General features: G+C 44.6%; 1 protein-coding gene across 2 annotated transcripts in view; it reads left to right on the plus strand.

Annotated features, from left to right (window-relative positions):
• The first annotated feature begins 1,466 nt into the window (after nucleotides 1-1,466).
• DOCK5 (dedicator of cytokinesis 5) overlaps nucleotides 1,467-17,430 on the plus strand; it is a 203,587-nt gene continuing 187,623 nt past the window's right edge. Inside the window, exon 1 of one of the 2 annotated variants that reach the window (XM_070607172.1) lies at nucleotides 1,467-2,190. In XM_070607172.1, coding sequence (XP_070463273.1) covers nucleotides 2,148-2,190 — 43 coding nt within the window. In that variant the 5' untranslated portion in view covers nucleotides 1,467-2,147. Of the gene's footprint in view, nucleotides 2,191-3,635; nucleotides 3,739-17,430 lie in introns of those variants that run through there. The other variant, XM_070607174.1, reaches the window with a different exon arrangement.

Genomic DNA, 17,430 nt, shown 5'->3' on the forward strand with positions numbered 1-17,430 from the left:
TCCTTCAAATGTCACTTTATCGGAGATGTCTTCCCAGGCCACTCAACAAACAGCGGCAGCCCAGACAGCCTGTCCTCCTTGCTTTGGATTTTTCTTTCCAGGCTCAGCCTTATTTGGGCATATATTTACTTGTGAATTGTCTTACCGTCCTCGTCTAGACTGGAAGCTCCATGAGGGTAGAAGCCGCTGTTGCCCATTTGGAGAACAATGCCTGACCTAGTAGGCACTTAATATTTGTGGAGAGAAGAAATTACCTAACCTAGGAAATTAGGTTATCATGATGTCACTGGCAGAGGAAGAGAAATTATTTTGGGGGAGATGGAATTCCCTCTGAATGCTAAGTCTAAAAGTGCCAGATTTCTTAAATTATCATTACACTTGTGAATAAATACTTTTTTGGTTTTTTGTCGAGGAAGTTTCGCCCTGAGCAAACATCCGTGCCAATCTTCCTCTATTTTTTAGTATGTGAGCAGCCAATACATAGCATATACATACAGCATAGACGCTAACAGAGGGGCTTAGGTCCGCACCTTGAACCCAACCCGGACCGCTGAAGCAGAGCGCGCCGAACCTAACCACTGAACCACCGGGGCTGGCCCTTAAACATCCATTTGTTGGTGGAGAGGAAAGTAAGCCCCAGGAGTTACTGTGAACAAGACTTTTTTTTTTTTTTTTAAGTTTCACATCTGGCTTTACAAAAAGTTATCAAAGTTAAAATGCACTAATTTCGCAATCAAGTTTCACTCTATTTTCTACATGTTTATCTTCCTTTCATGTTCCAAATAGGCAGAAAACCTTCACAGACTGCAAGGACCAAACAGTTTCTTTCAAGAGGCATTTTCCCCCACCGGGAACACCGAGGCTTCACTCTCCGTGGGAGGCAGCAAGCCCCCTACTCCACCCCGGACTCAGAGCCAATCTCCCTTCTTGAGGTCTTTCCAGGAAAGAGTGAGCTCCGGGAGGCGACTTCCAGAGGGTGCCCAGAGGAGCCTAGGGCAGGCGGTTCAAACGAGCAGGCTCTGCGTTGGGCTCTTTGTCCAACCACTACAGGGAACGAGAAAGACGTGGCTGTGCCAGGTCCCTTCTCCGTACGGATGCTGGTCTGTTGGAAAGGGGAGGTCTCTCGGAGGACTTCTCCCTTGAGCCTGAGGGTTTGAATTTCTTCAGCTCGGGACTCCTCCCGGTGTTTTGGGGATACAAGATTTCCAAGTTAGAATACTTGTCCCAGCGAGGCTCCCCAAGGAAAGCATCTAATACTCCTGAGGAGCCGGGCTCCCTTGCATCAGTTCTCTATTTACCGGCAGACAAACGTGCCTGCTTTGCAGGCGCTCAGCGGCGGCCGCGGGAGATCGCGTCTGCCCCGGAGTCCGCCTGCCGGCTCTCGTGGTGTCAGTTCAAGCTCCAGGGGGTGAACGCAGACGTCCACTGCCCCTTCATTCAACAAATACTTACCGGGCGCCCGCTGAGTGCCAGGCACTGGGGGTGCCCCGGGGGCGAGAAACAACTCATTAATTTCTACCAGTGCCCCCAGGAGCTTGGCGCGCGCAGCCGGAGCGGACCCCGCACTCCGAGCCCACCCGCTGCCCGGCCGCCCAGCCCGGGGGTGCCGAGCGCCTCCCGCTCAGCCCTCGGGACGCCGGCGGGGGACCCGCCCCACGGGATCCAGCCTCGAGGGTTTAATCCGGGTGGGGAAGGCAGGGAAAACGGCAAAACACAAAAAGGCAGAAACCGAACCCCAGTCTGCACTGGGAAGCCGCTCCCGGCAAGTGCGCAAGGCGGAGCCGGAGCCCGGCCCGCCGGGAGAGCGCCGAGCCCGGGAGCGGGAGGGAGAGCCAGGCGCCCGGGGCGCGGAGGCGGCCCCGGCGGGCGGAGGGCGCGGCCGGCGGGAGGGGCCGGGGCGGTGCCGGGAGGGGCGCGCACAGCGGCGCGGCCGCCCGGCCCAGCAGGTGACCGCGGGCCGGCGCCGGAGCCGGAGCGGATCGGTGCGGCGCGGGCGGCGAGGCGGGGAGCCGGCTCGCGGGCTCGGGCCAAGTTTGCCGGAACATGGCGGCACAGCCCGGGGAGTGCAGGAGCGCGGCGCGGCGGCGGCCGGCGCCCCGGGAGCTGTAGCCGCCGCAGCCGCCGCCGCCGCGGCCGAGGGCGCCGCCATGGCCCGCTGGATCCCGACCAAGAGGCAGAAGTACGGGGTTGGTGAGTGCTCTCCCCACCCCGGCCCGGCCCGGCCCGGCCCGGCCGCCGCGAAGTTCGCGGGAGCCGCCCAGCCTGGCGCAAAGTTGGGCGCCGGACGCCGGGCCGTCTGTGCGCGCGCCGCGCGAGCCGGGGTTCGGCTCCTGCTGCCCTCGCGGGCGCGCTCGGCGCTCAGCCCCGCCGCCGAGCGCTGGGGACGGGTGGGAGTCGGAGCCCCCTGCCGGAGCCCTTTGGGGAAGTCCTTGTGAGCTTTGGGAATCCGAGTGGCTCAAAGTGCCGTTGGGCTGCGGGACAGGTAATCTTGCTCCAAATCCACAGCTCCAGCGCTCTGCTTAGTGGGAACGTCAAAAGCGAGGGTGCTCGCGTGTTACACCTTTGGGCGCCCAGCTCTGGTGCTCGCCTCCCTCCTCCCCATCCATGCGGGTTCATTCAGTGGTTTGTAACCAGCCGAGGTCGGCGGAATGCGAGTGCTGCCTGCTGACCCAGTGCTTTCTGCCTTGCCCCTGCCTAGGGTCTCTCTGAAGCCCCAAAGTGAGGAGTAGGGGCTAGAAAGCCGCTCTCCCCCTTTTCCCCGCAGGGACTGGGATCCTGATGACAGTTGTAAACGGAATTGGAGACTAAAGTTGTGGTGTGGAGGTGATGGAAGAGACAGGAAGTGTGTGGCTTGGGAACGAGGGTGGCTGCCCCTGGGCTGTTGTGCAGACACTCGTGCTCTAACGGAGCATGTGTGGAGAGGGGTTAAGACTGCCTTCTGAATCCCGAGTTCCGTCGTGGGATAAGAAGAGAACATTTTATTAAGAAAATCGTGACAGGTCCCGCGCCAGGCACTTGGCGTCCGTAACCGCGGCGCTAGAGCCCCCTTGACGTGCGGGGGATCGCCGTGCTGTTGGTTTGGCTCCGGAACCAGGGCCGTGTGGGGTTTTGACCCAGGTGAAGAACCTTGCTCCTTCCACCGCCTCTCGAGGAGTGAGGTTGCTGGGGTCTTGGGAAGACTCTGCCGATCGCGGGGGGATTACAGTGGCAGTGCGACTTCGGAGCGGTTCTCTAGTATAAACACAGTTGTGTGTGTTGAGAATTTTATCACTTCCTCTAAGGTTCATTCATTTGGCCTGTTTGTAACTTAATCTTTCACTTCCCTCCCTTCCCCGCCCCCGTTTTTCCTCCCCTCTGGTTACCGGGAAGGGAAGGGTCCCGGGACTATTCTGTGCTTTCTGGCGGCGAGGTCAGTTTCAGAGACGCTCAACGTCTCTGTGCTTTTCAACTCTAGCCCTGAGTCAGTTAAAAAAAAACCAACACTCTCACTCTCTCATATTTGCTGTTATTCTTAGATTGTGATCCTTTATGTATATATGTGTTTGTATGTAATTAGATATATAATTCCTTGTTTTCCCTCTATTCCAATAACTTTTTTCCCTTAAATTTCTGTTAGAATCCTTGCACCCTGGTGTGGCTTCAACTCAGAAATGGGTAGGTGTTTCTCCTGCCCCAGACCACCCTGTCGTGATTTGGTCCTGAGGCTTCAGACGGGGACTCCTAATCAGGTGCCAGTCAGTAAGTAGCCAGTAGTTACGGAAGTGAAATGCACTAAAATAGATGGAATCAACTTCGTTATTTTTTAGTTTTACAGAGTACTGACTACTAAATTGAAGCGTGTGTAGTGATGCCTAATCATCAATTACTACTTTTAAAAAGTTATCAATTCTAATTTTATTTAACAGGGTAAAGGCTGTTTCCAAGACCATTATGACTTTGGTATAGTTAATGCAAACATATCCTCCAAACGTGGTTTTTATTGCCATAGCCACAGGAGCCGGTATGAGAGGTTGTCTTTTGGAGTCAGGTTACCATGCTATTTATCTTGAGTCAAGAAAAGTATTTGACTTGCATTTCCAGGGCATAGGTGATAGCAAAATTGCCCCAGGATATAATCTGTGACACTTATTTCATTAGACACAATAGATTCTGATTAATCTGGATTTGACAAAAGGACCACTGTTAGGACAGATTAGCTGAGAGATAAATCTCCCTTGTTTATTCCTAAAACACACTGTTGTCCATATCACCTCCCTGCTTTGAAGCCTTCCTTGGCCTGCAGGGTAGAATCTATACTGAGCCCAGCTTTCAAGGTCCCCGTAATCCAGTTCAACGTCCTTTCACAACCTCATCTCCGCCTTCTTTCATTAACACCTCCCCCCACCTCGTTGCAGACCCCGCCCTTCTCCTGCACCGCCCTTCTCACTCCTGCGCAGTAGGCGGTGGAGAGTCCCTCCTTTGGGACTTTGCTCCCTTGTGTTTGTGCCCTGTCAGAGTCCCCTCCCACCTCTGCATCCCACAGTCCAGCTTTTCTCAGGGCGCACGTCTACTGCCACTGCCTGCTTCAGGTTTGGTATTCACCACACGTTCCCAAACCGTCACACCTCTCTCGTCCTCGCAGTGCCTATAGTGTGCCATTCCTTATTTCGTTACTTCTCCTCCTATCCTGGGCTTCAGTGAATCAGAACGTTATGGTTTTGTATCCCTGCCACTCAGCAGGTGTACCAGGTATAGAGCCTGCGTCCGGTAAATGCTTGTCCTCGGTGTTGGGTGGCATTCTAAGGCACTGACCTAATTTCTACGATGATTCAATGCAGTTTTTTCCCCATTAGGTTTTAGGGTCTCATTCACTCCAACATGAGTTTTATTTTGTTCCGTTCGATGGACAAAGTGAGAGCCTTCAGTCTGTCTTTACCTTTGCGAGGAGAGAAATGAGACGTGCTGAGGACACGAGGAAACATAGAACAGACAGACTCATTTAAATATGATTGGGAAAATTGGCTTGTTGGACTTTTTTGAGGATTGTTGTCACTTCACAGTGTCTGCTGGACAGATTTTTGTCTCTGGGTGAAGGAAACCCTGCGATGGCCATTTTTTTAACGACTCACAGCTACTGTGTGTGAGGGTAATGCTTCGATCTCAGATTGAACTGTGCACGGTGAGGCTAGCAGTCTCTGCTGCCTTATTTTATCTTGGTGCCGCTATTGGCTGTGGCTGTCCCTGACATAGCCTAGATTGTTCTACAGGGACTGAAATGCAGTCTCTTCTGGGCTTTCTTTTCTTTTCCTTTTCTTTTTTTGAAGAAGATTAGCCCTGAGCTAACTGCTGCCAATCCTCCTCTTTTTGCTGGGGGAAGACTGGCCCTGAGCTAACATCCATGCCCATCTTCTCTACTTTATATGTGGGACGCCTGCCACAGCATGGCTTGACAAGTGGTGCCATGTCTGCACCGGGGATTCGAAGCCGCAAACCCCAGGCGCGAAGCGGAACGTGGGAACGTAACCGCTGCGCCATCAGGCCGGCCCCTTGTCTGGGCTTTCTTAGTTCTTAAAGAGCACTGTTGCTCAGTCTCTCGCGTTGGGTGGGTCTGAATGCCCTATAGGAACAAGTGCTCTTCCCCACAGCCATGGAAAACTTTTTTTCTTTCTTCCTTCCTCTTTCCTTCTTATTTTCTTTTCCTTTCTTCTTTCTTTTTCTGTTTTAAGTGTTTTATGTTTGAGGACATGAGTATAAATACTTTTATTTAGATTTTAAGCAAACATTAGTGATAAATATCCACATTAGTCTTCTGATTCATTGAAGTCTGCTCCCAAACAAGCTATTTATATCAAGAACAGGCCCAGATTATGTTGGTGATGGATTCTTTGCAAAAGAATTCATTATTGTTTGTTGCGATTTGTGATATATATTTTTATAATGTGATAAAAGGTGTAATTGGGGGAATATTTACTTTCATTGTTAGCTTTTCAACTATTTAGCTGTGCTAGGCGCAGTTAGCCTAAAAGCATTTAACTTTGTGGAGTAGCTTCTCAAATGCTGGAGTAAAAACCGGAACCAGACTCTTGTAGCTCTTTGTGAAAGCTCTCAGAGGAGCTGTGGGTTCCTGTCCAGCGTCCAGCTCTTGCTCCCCACCCGCACCGCGTTCCATATCCTGCAGTTGGCGCGGTAGAGCTGGGAGGGTCTCAGAGAGTAACTGGTCCACTTCCCTTTCAAAGAGGAACCTGGTGCCTAAAGCGATGAAGTAAATTGCTTAACACAGGTGCTTGTTACCTTTGTGGCTGCATGAACCCCTTTGGCCATCTGGTTAGGCCGGTGGACTTCTTTCTCAGAATAATGTTTTCAGTGCATGAAGTCAAATATGAAGGATTGAAAATGAAACCATTTATATTGAAAGACAACTGTCAAGATATTTTTCCAAATTTGTGATCCTGTAATATATGTGCTTCCTTATTAATGCATTAAATAACAAGATCTAGTGGCAGTTCTACTAGCTACTTTTGAGTTAGTGGTGAGCATGTATGATTTTTCAAGGTATCTGCAGTGACCATACTATGATATGAAAATACCCATGATTTCTGTTGGTACTGTCACAGGGACTGCTAGTACAACTGCAGTCTGTTGTCTACAGTTGTAACTGAGGTAAATGCCGAGTGTCAGAAAATAGCGATGTAATTTTTTTTCCCTTTTTCAAGTCCATGGATCCTCTGAATTTGAACATAGATTAAGAATTCTTGGCTGAAGTTCACACAGCTAATTAGAACCAGAATAAGCAACAACAGTAGTAACACTAGTTGAGCGTTTGTCTCCACGAGACACCACTGGGTATTACACAGTTGTAAGGACTTGCAGAAGTCCTCACTCTAATGTGTTCGTGTTCTGACAGCATTGAGGCTAAGATTAAAAGGAATAGAGAATTAGTATTTATTAAGAATTTACCTGGGACAGGCACTCTTCCGTACCCTTATTTCAGTATGTTCTCAGTACACTTGGGGATCTTGGAGGCATTCTGAGGGCTCCATGAGATTAAAGCTTTTTTGTCACAATACTGAGACATCACTGGGCTCTTTTCGCTCTGCTCTTATGAGTGCACAGTACAGTTTCCTGAGGCTCCGCAAAGTGTGATATTGCAACAGATTGGAGGCCGAAGCACATGAAGAATCCAACTGCCTTAGGTGAAGCCAGACACTACACAGATTTACAAATATGCAAAACGATGCCACTCTTCTGAGTGTTTTTGTTTGGAAAAGTAGTTTTATTCATAAAAAAATATGTATTTCTGCTAACATATATTGAGCTTATTATGGTTATTTTAAATTAAATAAATATTTTTAAAATGTCTCAGTTTGAATTTCTAATATGATAAGTAGTGATAGCTGTAGCCCACATAAACTCTTTGGGGTTTTCATTAACTTTTAAGAGTGTTGAGCACTTCCGACACCAAGAAGTTTCAATGCCGCTGCTTTACGTGTCATTTCATTAAACCATTGAGATGATGCTGTAATTCTCACATATGGTCCCCTTTTCCAGATAAGAAAACTGAAGTTCATATAAGATAAATTTTGCATCCATGGCCATATAGACTCTCACTCCCAAGCCAAAACTCTCCTCCACGTCTTTCCCAGACTTCAGTCGTTCACCCATCACTTGTCCCGCGTCCTGCGCACCTTTGTGTGTGCAACTTTGTGTGTCTTGCCACATCCATGTGCCTTCTCTATTATTTTCTACTTAATATTTTCTTTATATTGCCTGCCCCCTTTTTTTTTTTTTTTTTACTTAAAACAATTATTGAAAAGGAAAACTTTACATTCCCACCATTACAGGAGAACAAGCATCACTTGCCATACAAGGAAGCAACTGTAAAAATTAAACAGCCGCGTACTGGATTCTGGCTCAATACTGTTGCCCGTCAAGCCATTTTCTCTATTAGGGAGGAGGCTGATGCCCAGCTGGAACTTTCTTTTTGATGGACCGCAGATTCTTGTTGTTTGTGGTAGTTACTGTTCTAGAAAGTCTGCGTGAACCCTGACTTAGCGAATCCTGAACCATTGCTCCTGGGGGAAAGGCACGGTCAGGTCCCGAGAGCCTCTGGTCGCATTTTAGTCAACTGATCAATACATACCCTTATTTTATGTGTGTTTCTGTTTAAGGTTTAAAGACCTTATTGGGTGTAATTGTTGATTTACTAACATTGAACTCACAACCAACAGCATTCTAACTCAAGCCTGAACGAAGCTTGTCTAACACAAGTACTTTCTCCACGAGGCAAGTCACACCTTTTTGTGCTTAGGAACACTACACAGCACTTGAGCACTAGGCTTGGGGGCCACTTTAAGTAGCGAATCATTAACAAAAAGCACGAAGTGAGAAAAACATGACACTAAATTTAAGACCTTGAAAAGGACACTCGTTTGTGGTATGAGAACTGAAACAAAAAGGCAGAGAGAGTGTCGCCTTGTTTGACCTCAAGTGGGAACTTGTGTCGTTTTTTGCCCCTCCGCAAACCTCTGCAAATGACCGTGAGAGCATCAGGAGTGTTGATTTGGGGGTTACAGATAAATTTTAGCAAGTAGGAGAACTGGCAGATACAGACTGCGAATAATCAGGATCAACTGTGGTTAGATAAAAAGAGAATTAAAAATGGAATCATTTCTTGAATTGTTCAGATCTCTATTCGAATGATCCCTCCTTAGAGAGATCCTTCTGAGAACCCCAGAAAAAGGGACTGTCTTTGCCCTCCTCACCTGCCTACCCACGCCTCTCAGTGTCTGTCCTTTTCCCTATGTTTTCTTCACATGATCTATAATTGTCCTGTTTGTTTATTTGTTTGTGTTTACTGTCTGTCCACCATACCAGAATGTAAAGTTATGAGGACAGGAACTTTATCTTTTTCATCAGTGTCTCCCAGCCCTGTGAACAGTACCTGGCACGTGGTCAGCACTCTGTAAATGATGAAGGAATGAGTGAATGCTGAACTCATCACCTACCTGAATTTGTATGTCTGCCATACGAGGACATTCCCACACTGTGGAATATACTGCCCTGTGCGTGTTTCCAATGAGATGCAATCCACAGCAACAGGAGAGGGAGCATAGAAATAATAGATAAAATAGATTGAATAAATTGTTAAAGCAAAGCATTGCGTGAACATTGTAGGAGGGAGAGGAATTGAGATCCTAAATGACACTATTACATAGAAGGGGAACAAAGGAATTTACTACTTCTTTTTTGTTTTTCATTATTTGTGGAGGCTTCGTGGAGGAAGGTGCGATGTAGGATTGGCTAAGTGGAAAGCAAAAGCTTGACCACAGTATGAATAGGGTTTAGGAGTTCTGAGTCACTGGATTAGTGTCGTGTTGAGCCCATGAGTGCGAAAGCGGCGAACATGTGATAGAAGGGAAGAAACAAGGCATTTAATTCGTTTGTTACTTTCCGTTACCAAAAAGGAGTTGAGATGCCTGAGCAATAAGCACATATATACTGTACACAGAGTAATTAAGGAAAAAGGGTAAGAGATCACAAGTACTGTGGAAAAGAAAGTAATTTAGAGTACTGGCGAGGGGCTTTGAAGGATAGGTAGGAGCTACTCATGTTTTGGTTTGTCCAGATACACAGAAGGCTTTTTGTGGTGGTCATTTTTGCCATCTTGTTAGCGGAAACTTGATTTGTGGTTTCTCCTCATCTAAATTTTAAGAGACAACTCAGTAGGGTCTGGGGGTAAGGAATCAAATCTCATTGAACTTGACCTATATCTGTGGCCCAGGGACTTGACTAAGGTCACATAGTTTGTTCTTCACTAAATTTTTCAATGGCGGGACAAATAGTATTCTGATCAAATAGGTAAAATCACCCATGATATGTCTCCTCTCTGTGGACATTAAAGGATAGGATAAACCCTTTGGGAGTCCCTTGACATTGGTTTATAAGTAGCCTCCAGCATACCTCAGAAATAATGGGGTTTTAGTTTTAAGCGAAAAAACTGCTTTTGAGCTCAGGCTAAGAAATAATTTTGAGGCAGAGATGTGGGTGAGCAAGGGAAAGCAGAGGATGGTTGTGTTAATTTTATTTTTCCAAGTGATGTTCAGGCCATGTCCTCTCAGATCCTGGGCCGGCCATCAGGGCTCACTCAAACGATTGTCTGAATTGCTGGCAGCCAGTTCCCGAGCAAGGGACAAAGTGCTCTTTGTCTTTCACAAAACTCTGTGTCATCGCCAAGCTGCGGTTGTTGGAATGGCTTTATATTCATGGATCCACCTTTCCGGATTGTGCCGTTTTCTTTTACATTTCCACACCCGAGTAAAGTCTGGGACTGTCTGTATCAGATGAAGTAGTTGGACTCTCAAGACGCCCTCTCTGAGGGTGCCCATTCTTTGTCTTTTAAAAGAAGTTGAGGGAAGGAAATTACAGCAGAGATTAATTCCCTCGTGGGAATAACTCTTTGCTGACTCAGCCATGGTGAGTAAGAACGCATCCTGCTGACTGGTTTGTTACCTGTGTACCTGCGGCAGGAAGCCCTGTACCTTGTACTTCCTATGAGCCTGGAGCCGCAGGGCTCACACTCCCCAGCCGTTCCTGCCAGAGACCAGTTATAAGAATAAGTCATAAGACTCGGTTATAGACATCTAAGAGCTTTGCCCTTTTGTGTATATAAGCATAAAATATTAAGAGCTAGATTCTATAAGCATTACCTCTTGGCTAACATCCTCACTTTATTGGAAAAATATGCCCCAGAGGCATAAAATGACTTAACCAAAATGATACAGCTAGTAGCAGATTTGTGTTTCGACTTGTCTTCCAGCTGCTTCCTTTCTCTTTATTATAACGCTGGAGAGAGCGGATTTCTTCATCCTAGCTCCTTGAGGGGCCGACGAGTTAGTTCTGCCCCCTCAGTCCTAAGGGGTGAATGCCTGTGTCTTCCTGGCTTTTTTCCAGATGAAGGTTTTGCCATAAATAAGATCCAGCTATTAAATCATCTCCCTCCCTTTTTGTTGAGATATAATTGACATTTAACATTATATTAGTTTCAAGTGTAAACATAATGATTCTATAGTCACCATGCTGTACATTCCACCCCCAGGACTTTTTATTTTATAACTGCAAGTTTGTACCTTCTGACCTCCACCCATTTTTGCCTACCCACCCCCTACCCTCTGCCTCTGTTAATCACCAATCTTTTCTTGGTATTTATGAATTCAGTTTTTTTTTTTTAGATTCCACATACAAGTGAGATCATACAGTGTTTGTCTTTCTCTAACTTATTTCACTTAGCATAATGCGATAAGGTCCATCCATGTTATGGCAAATGGCAGGATTCCTTTTATTTTATGGCTGAAAAATATTCCATTGTGTATATGACCACGTTTTCTTTACTGACTCATCCATCGGTGGACACTGAGGTTGCTTCCAGGCCTTGGCTATTGTAAGTGAGCATGGGGGTGCAGATATCTTTTTGAGTTAGTGTTTTTGTTTCCTTTGGATAAATACCCAGACGTGGAACAGCTGGATGATATGATAGTTCTAGTTTTAATTTTTTGAGGAGCCACCATATTGTTTTCCATAGTGGCTGTACCAGTTTACATTCCCACCAGCACTGCACACTCCTCACCGATACTTGTTATTTCTTGTCTTTTTGTTAATAGCCATTCTAACAGATATGAGGTGATGTCTCACTGTTGTTTTCATTTGCATTTCCCTGATGATTAGTGATGTTGAGCGTCTTTTCTTGTACCTGTTGGCCATCTGTATGCCTTCTTTGGAAAAATGTCTGTTCAGATCTCTGCCCATTTTTTAATTGAATTGTTTGGTTTTTTGCTTTTAGATGTATGAGGTTTTTATCTAATTTGGATATTAACCGCTTATCAGATAATGATTTGCAAATATTTTCTCCCATTTGGTAGGTCGCCTTTTCATTTTGTTGATGGTTTTCTTTGCTGTTCATCTTCCCCTTTTTAAGAGTTCTGAGAAGGAAGTGTGTTTTGAAGGTTTCAGCCTGCAAAGTGGAAGTCACCCTGTGGGTTCCAAGGTGGTCACATGGTTTCAGGTCTGCTGTGGGGCTCAGTGGTCTTTGATCCTCAGCACCGTGGTAATGACATGATTGCAGCTGCAAAATTAATAAGTAGTGTGACATTCTCATGACATTACAGGCATGTTTGAGAATGAATGTTAGTTTGGCTTACAAAGTGTTGAGAGGTCATGGAAGGGTCATGTATTGATCATAAAGGATTATAATACTGACTGGAGGTGAGAGAACATTGGTACTTTTTTAGACCCGTATTTTGAACAAAATGATGATGCCTTATTCCAAAGACTTGACCTAGGACAAGTTTGAGTAAGGCTCCTTACTCTCAGGGTGGATTCAACTCTGTTTGCTCTGTTCCCACGCTGGGAAAGGACAGCTTGACCCTAGGGAGGAGATGCAGCCTCATCTCATGCAGACAGCCACTGTCATTCTCCTCCTGGAGCAGACTCCTCCTGGAACGGCAACAGTGTCTATCTACCTGGTTTCTGGGGTGCTCCAGCTGGGCTTTGAGCTTCCTTCAGAACAGGGGCAAATAGCAGGTGCCCTTGGCGCTTTACTGTGTTAAGCAGAGAAGCCTGTTCCTCAAATTGTGACAGCATGATTTGTTTTAGTTAGTTTCCATCTCACAGGATTCCAGTGCACAGTTCTGTGAACTTACATGGTTATATATATTTTTCTCAATCAGTGGATACTAGAAGCATAGTTATAAATTTGTCTTTTTAAAATTTTTGGTGGGGAAGATTGGCCTTGAGCTCACATCTGTGCCAATCTTCCTCCACTTTGCATGTGGGATACCACCACAGCATGGCCCGAGGAGTGGTGTGTAGTTCTGCACCAGGGACCTGAACTTGTGAATCCCAGGCCATCCTAGTGAAGCGCATGAATCCAACCACTACGCCACTGGACCAGCCCCCATTTATTGTTTTTAAAAAAGATTCTAAGGCTCAAAAATGTTAGGATCGTTGGTGTAATTGAAATGCGAATGTGCTGTGTTTTATAATAATACTGTATGTGCAGTTCATTGTGGTTTGAAAAATCCAATTAAAATCGATTGAGAGGCTGGCCCCATGGCAGGAGTGGTTAAGTTCACACACTCCTCTTAGGTGGCCCAGGGTTTCACTGGTTTGGATCCCGGGTGGGGACATGGCACCACTCCTCAGGCCATGCTGAGGCAGTGTCCCACATAACTCACCAGAGGCACTCACAACTAGAATATACAACTGTCTATGTACTGGGGGGCTTTGGGGAGAAGAAAGAAAAAAAGAAAAAGATTGGCAACAGATGTTAACTCAGGTGCCAATCTTTAAAAAACAAAAAGGGGGCCGGCCCCGTGGCTGAGTGGTTAAGTTCGTGCGCTCTACTTCGGTGGCCCGGGGTTTCGCGGGTTTGAATCCTGGGTGTGGACATGGCACCGCTCATCAAGCCATGCTGAGGTGGCATCCCACATGCCACAACTAGAAGGACCCACAACTAAAAATACACAACTATGTACTGGGGGGCTATGGGAGAAAAAGGAAAAAAAAAAGAATTGGTAAAATTGATCGAAACTTCTATCAAATATTGATTACATTTAAAGTGCGCATAGCCTTTGACTTAGCAATTTCATTTCTATGAGTTTGTCCGACAGACTCACTAATACATGTGGGGAATGATACATGGACAAGATTATTCATTACAATGTTATAGCAAAAGCATGAAAGCAACCTAAATGTCAATCAATTCGAAATGGGTTTAGTAATTTGTGGCACATGCATACAGTGGAATACTATACAGCTATTAAGAAGAATGAGGCTCAATGATAGACAAATTGTTTGAGAAAGATAACAGTGGCATGCAGTGGTTAAAGGATGACCCTTTCAAAAACGGTGCTGAGTAAAGTATCTATATTGAAAAAATGTGCTGGACTGCTACCTACTTATGCCTTATAAACAATTGTTTCCAAATGTATGAAAGGTAAAACAGTGACAGCTTTTAGAAGAAAGCACAAGAGAACATCCTCTTGACCTTGCAGTAGGCAGAGATTTCTTTTTTCTTTTTTTTATTGAGGTAACATTGGTTTATAACATTATATAGGTTTCAGATGTACATCATTGTAATTTGACTTTTCTATACACTACATCATGTTCACCACCAAAACTCTAGTTTCCGTCCGTTACCGTTCAGATGTACCCTTTACATTTCGCCCTCCCCCACCTCCTTCCCCTCTGGTAACCACTAATCTGTTCTCCTTATCTCTGTGTTTGTTTATTTTATCTTCTACACATGAGTGAAGTCATACACATTTGTCTTTCTCTGTCTGACTTATTTCAGTTGGTATAGTACCCTCAGGGTCCATCCATATTGTCACAAATGGCAAAGTTTCATCTTTTTTTATGGCTAAGTAGTATATCATATGTTGCTTAATGATGGGGGTAGGTCCTGAGAAATGCGTCATTAGATGATTTTGTTGTCGTGCAAACATCATGGAGTGCACTTACACAAACCTAGATAGTATAGCATACTACACACCGAGGCTGTATGGTACTAATCTTATGAGACCCCTGTCCTATATGTGGTCCATTGTTGACCCAAACGTCATTATGCAGCACATGACTGTATTCCATTGTATATATATGCTACATTTCCTTTATCCATTCATCTGTCAATGGGCACTAAGATTGTTTCCATGTCTTGGCTATTGTGAATAATCCTCCAGTGAACATGGGGGTGCATGTATCTTTTCGAATTAGTGTTTTTGTATTCTTTGGATAAATACCCAGAAGTGGAATAACTAGATCATGTTCTACTCTTAATTTTTTGAGGAATCTCCAAAATGTTTTCCACAGTGGCTGCAACAATTTACATTTCCACCACAGTGTACAAGGGTTCCCTTTTCTCCACATCCTCTCCAACACTTGTTATTTCTTGTCTTTTTAGTAATAGCCATTCTGATGGGCTTGAGGTGATATCTCATTATACTTTTAATTTGCATGTTCCTAATAATTAGTGATGTTGAACATTTTTTCATTTGCCTATTGATCATCTATATATCTTCTTTGGAAAAATATCTGTTCACATCCTCTGCCCATTTTTTAATTTAGTTGTTTGGGGTTTTTTTTGCTGCTGACTTGTGTGAATTTTTTATCTATTATGGCTATTAACCCCTTATCAGATGTATGATTTGCAAATATCCCTTCTCAGTCAGTCTGTTGTCTTTTCGGTTTGTTGATGGATTTCCTTTGCTGTGCAGAAAATTTTTAGTTTGATGTAGTCCCATTTGTTTTTTTGCTTTTGTTTCCCTTAACTGAGGGGACATATTCAAAAAGATACTGCTAAGACCAATGTCAAAGAGCGTACTGCCTGTGTTTTCATCTAGGAGTTTTATGGTTTCAGGTCTTACATTCAAGTCTTAATCTATTTTGAGTTAATTTTCGTGTATGGTGTAAGATAGTAGTCTACTTTCATTCTTTTGCATGTGGCTGTCTCGTTTCCCCAGCACTATCTATTGAAGAGACTTTCCTTTCTCCATTGTATATTCTTGGCTCCTTTGTCGAAGACTAGCTGCCCGTAGATGTGTGGGTTTATTTCTGGGCTTTCAATTCTGTTCCATTGATCTGTGTGTCCGTTTTTCTGCCAGTACCACGCTGTTTTGATTACTATAGCTTTGTAGTGTATTTTGAAGTCAGGGATTGTGATGTCTCCAGCTTTGTTCTTTTTTCTCAGGATTGCTTTGCCTATTTGGGGTTTTCTGTTGCTCCATATAAATTTTAGGATTCTTTGTTTTATTTCCATGAAAAATGTCATTGCGATTTTGATAGGGATTGCATTGAAACTGTAGATTGCTTTAGGTAATAGGGACATTTTAACTATGTTAATTCTTCCAATCCATGAGCATGGAGTATCTTTCCATTTCTATGTGTCTTCTTCAATTTCTTTCAACAGTGTCTTATAGTTTTCGGTGCACAAGTCTTTCACCCCCTTGGTTAGATTTATTTCTAGGTGTTTTACTCTTTTTGTTGCAGTTGTAAATGGGATTGTTTTCATTTCTCATTTTGCTAGTTTGTTGTTAGTGTATAGAAATGCAACTGATTTTTATATGTTGGTTTTGTACCCTGCAACTTGACTGTGTTTGTTTATTATTTCTAATAGTTTTGATGGATTCTTTAGGGTTTTCTATATATAAAATCATGTCATCTGCAACAGAAATTTCTTAAAGGGACACAAAAAACACTAAGTGTAAAAGAAAAAAATTTAGGGGCTGGTCCAGTGGCGCATGTTCCACTTTGGTGGCCTGGGGTTCACCGGTTCGGATCCCAGGTGTGGACATGGCACTGCTTGGCACGCCATGCTGTGGTAGGCATCCCACATATAAAGTAGAGGAAGATGGGCATGGTTGTTAGCTCAGGGCCGGTCTTCCTCAGCAAAAAGAGGAGGATTGGCAGTAGTTAGCTCAGGGCTGATCTTCCTCAAAAAAAAAAAAAACAAAGAAAAAAGAAAAAATTTATACTGAGTCTTATTAAAATTAGGAACTTCTGTTCACCAAAAAACACTCTTAAAAAGATTAAAAGGGCAGCCTACCAAGTGGAAGAAGACATTTTCAATACATGAGTCTGACCAATATATCATATTATGAATACATAAAGGACTACAAATCAGTAAGAGAAATAATAACCCAATAGAAAAATAGGCAAAAGATTTGAATAGACACTTCACAAAAAATGATATCCGAATGTCCAATAAACATATGGAAGGGTACTGATCTCCATTTGTCATCAGGGAGATGCAAACACAATGCCAGACTACTATAACCCCACCAGAAGGGCTAAACTGAAAAAAGAAACAAAGGGAAATTACCAAGTGTTGGTAAAAATGTGTGGCAATAGGAAGCCTTATGCACTGTGGGAGGGTGAATTGGTACAACCACTTTGGAAAACTGTTTAACAGTTCCTAGGAAAGTTAGACATACACCTACCCTGTGGTCCTGCAGTTCCGCTCTTAGAGAGTTGAAAATACATTTCCACAAAAAGACGTGCAAAATTTTCATAGTACGTTATTCAAGATGGCCCCAAATTGGAAACCACATACATGCCCATCAACAGTTGAATGGATGTATAAATCCTGTGTGGTATAAATTTCACAAAAAGAGATATTATAGGGCAATGAGAATGAGTGATTTCCACGTACATGCAAAAACATGGATAAATGTCACAAATAGAAGGCTAAGTAAAAGAAGGCAAACACAAAAGAGTACATACTGTGCTGTTCAGTGTCTATACATACAATACAGGCAAAGCTAATCTGCTTTAGAAGTCAGGATGGAGGTTACCCTAGAGCTCTGCAGGGTGCGGGGTGGTGGATGTGCTGGGAAGGAGGACGAGCGGGGCATTTAGGTTATTGGTAATGTTTGTTCTGTTTCTTGATCTGGGTACCGGTTA

Source organism: Equus przewalskii, chromosome 2 (assembly GCF_037783145.1).
Source record: "Equus przewalskii isolate Varuska chromosome 2, EquPr2, whole genome shotgun sequence".
NCBI classification, from domain to species: Eukaryota; Metazoa; Chordata; class Mammalia; order Perissodactyla; family Equidae; genus Equus; species Equus przewalskii.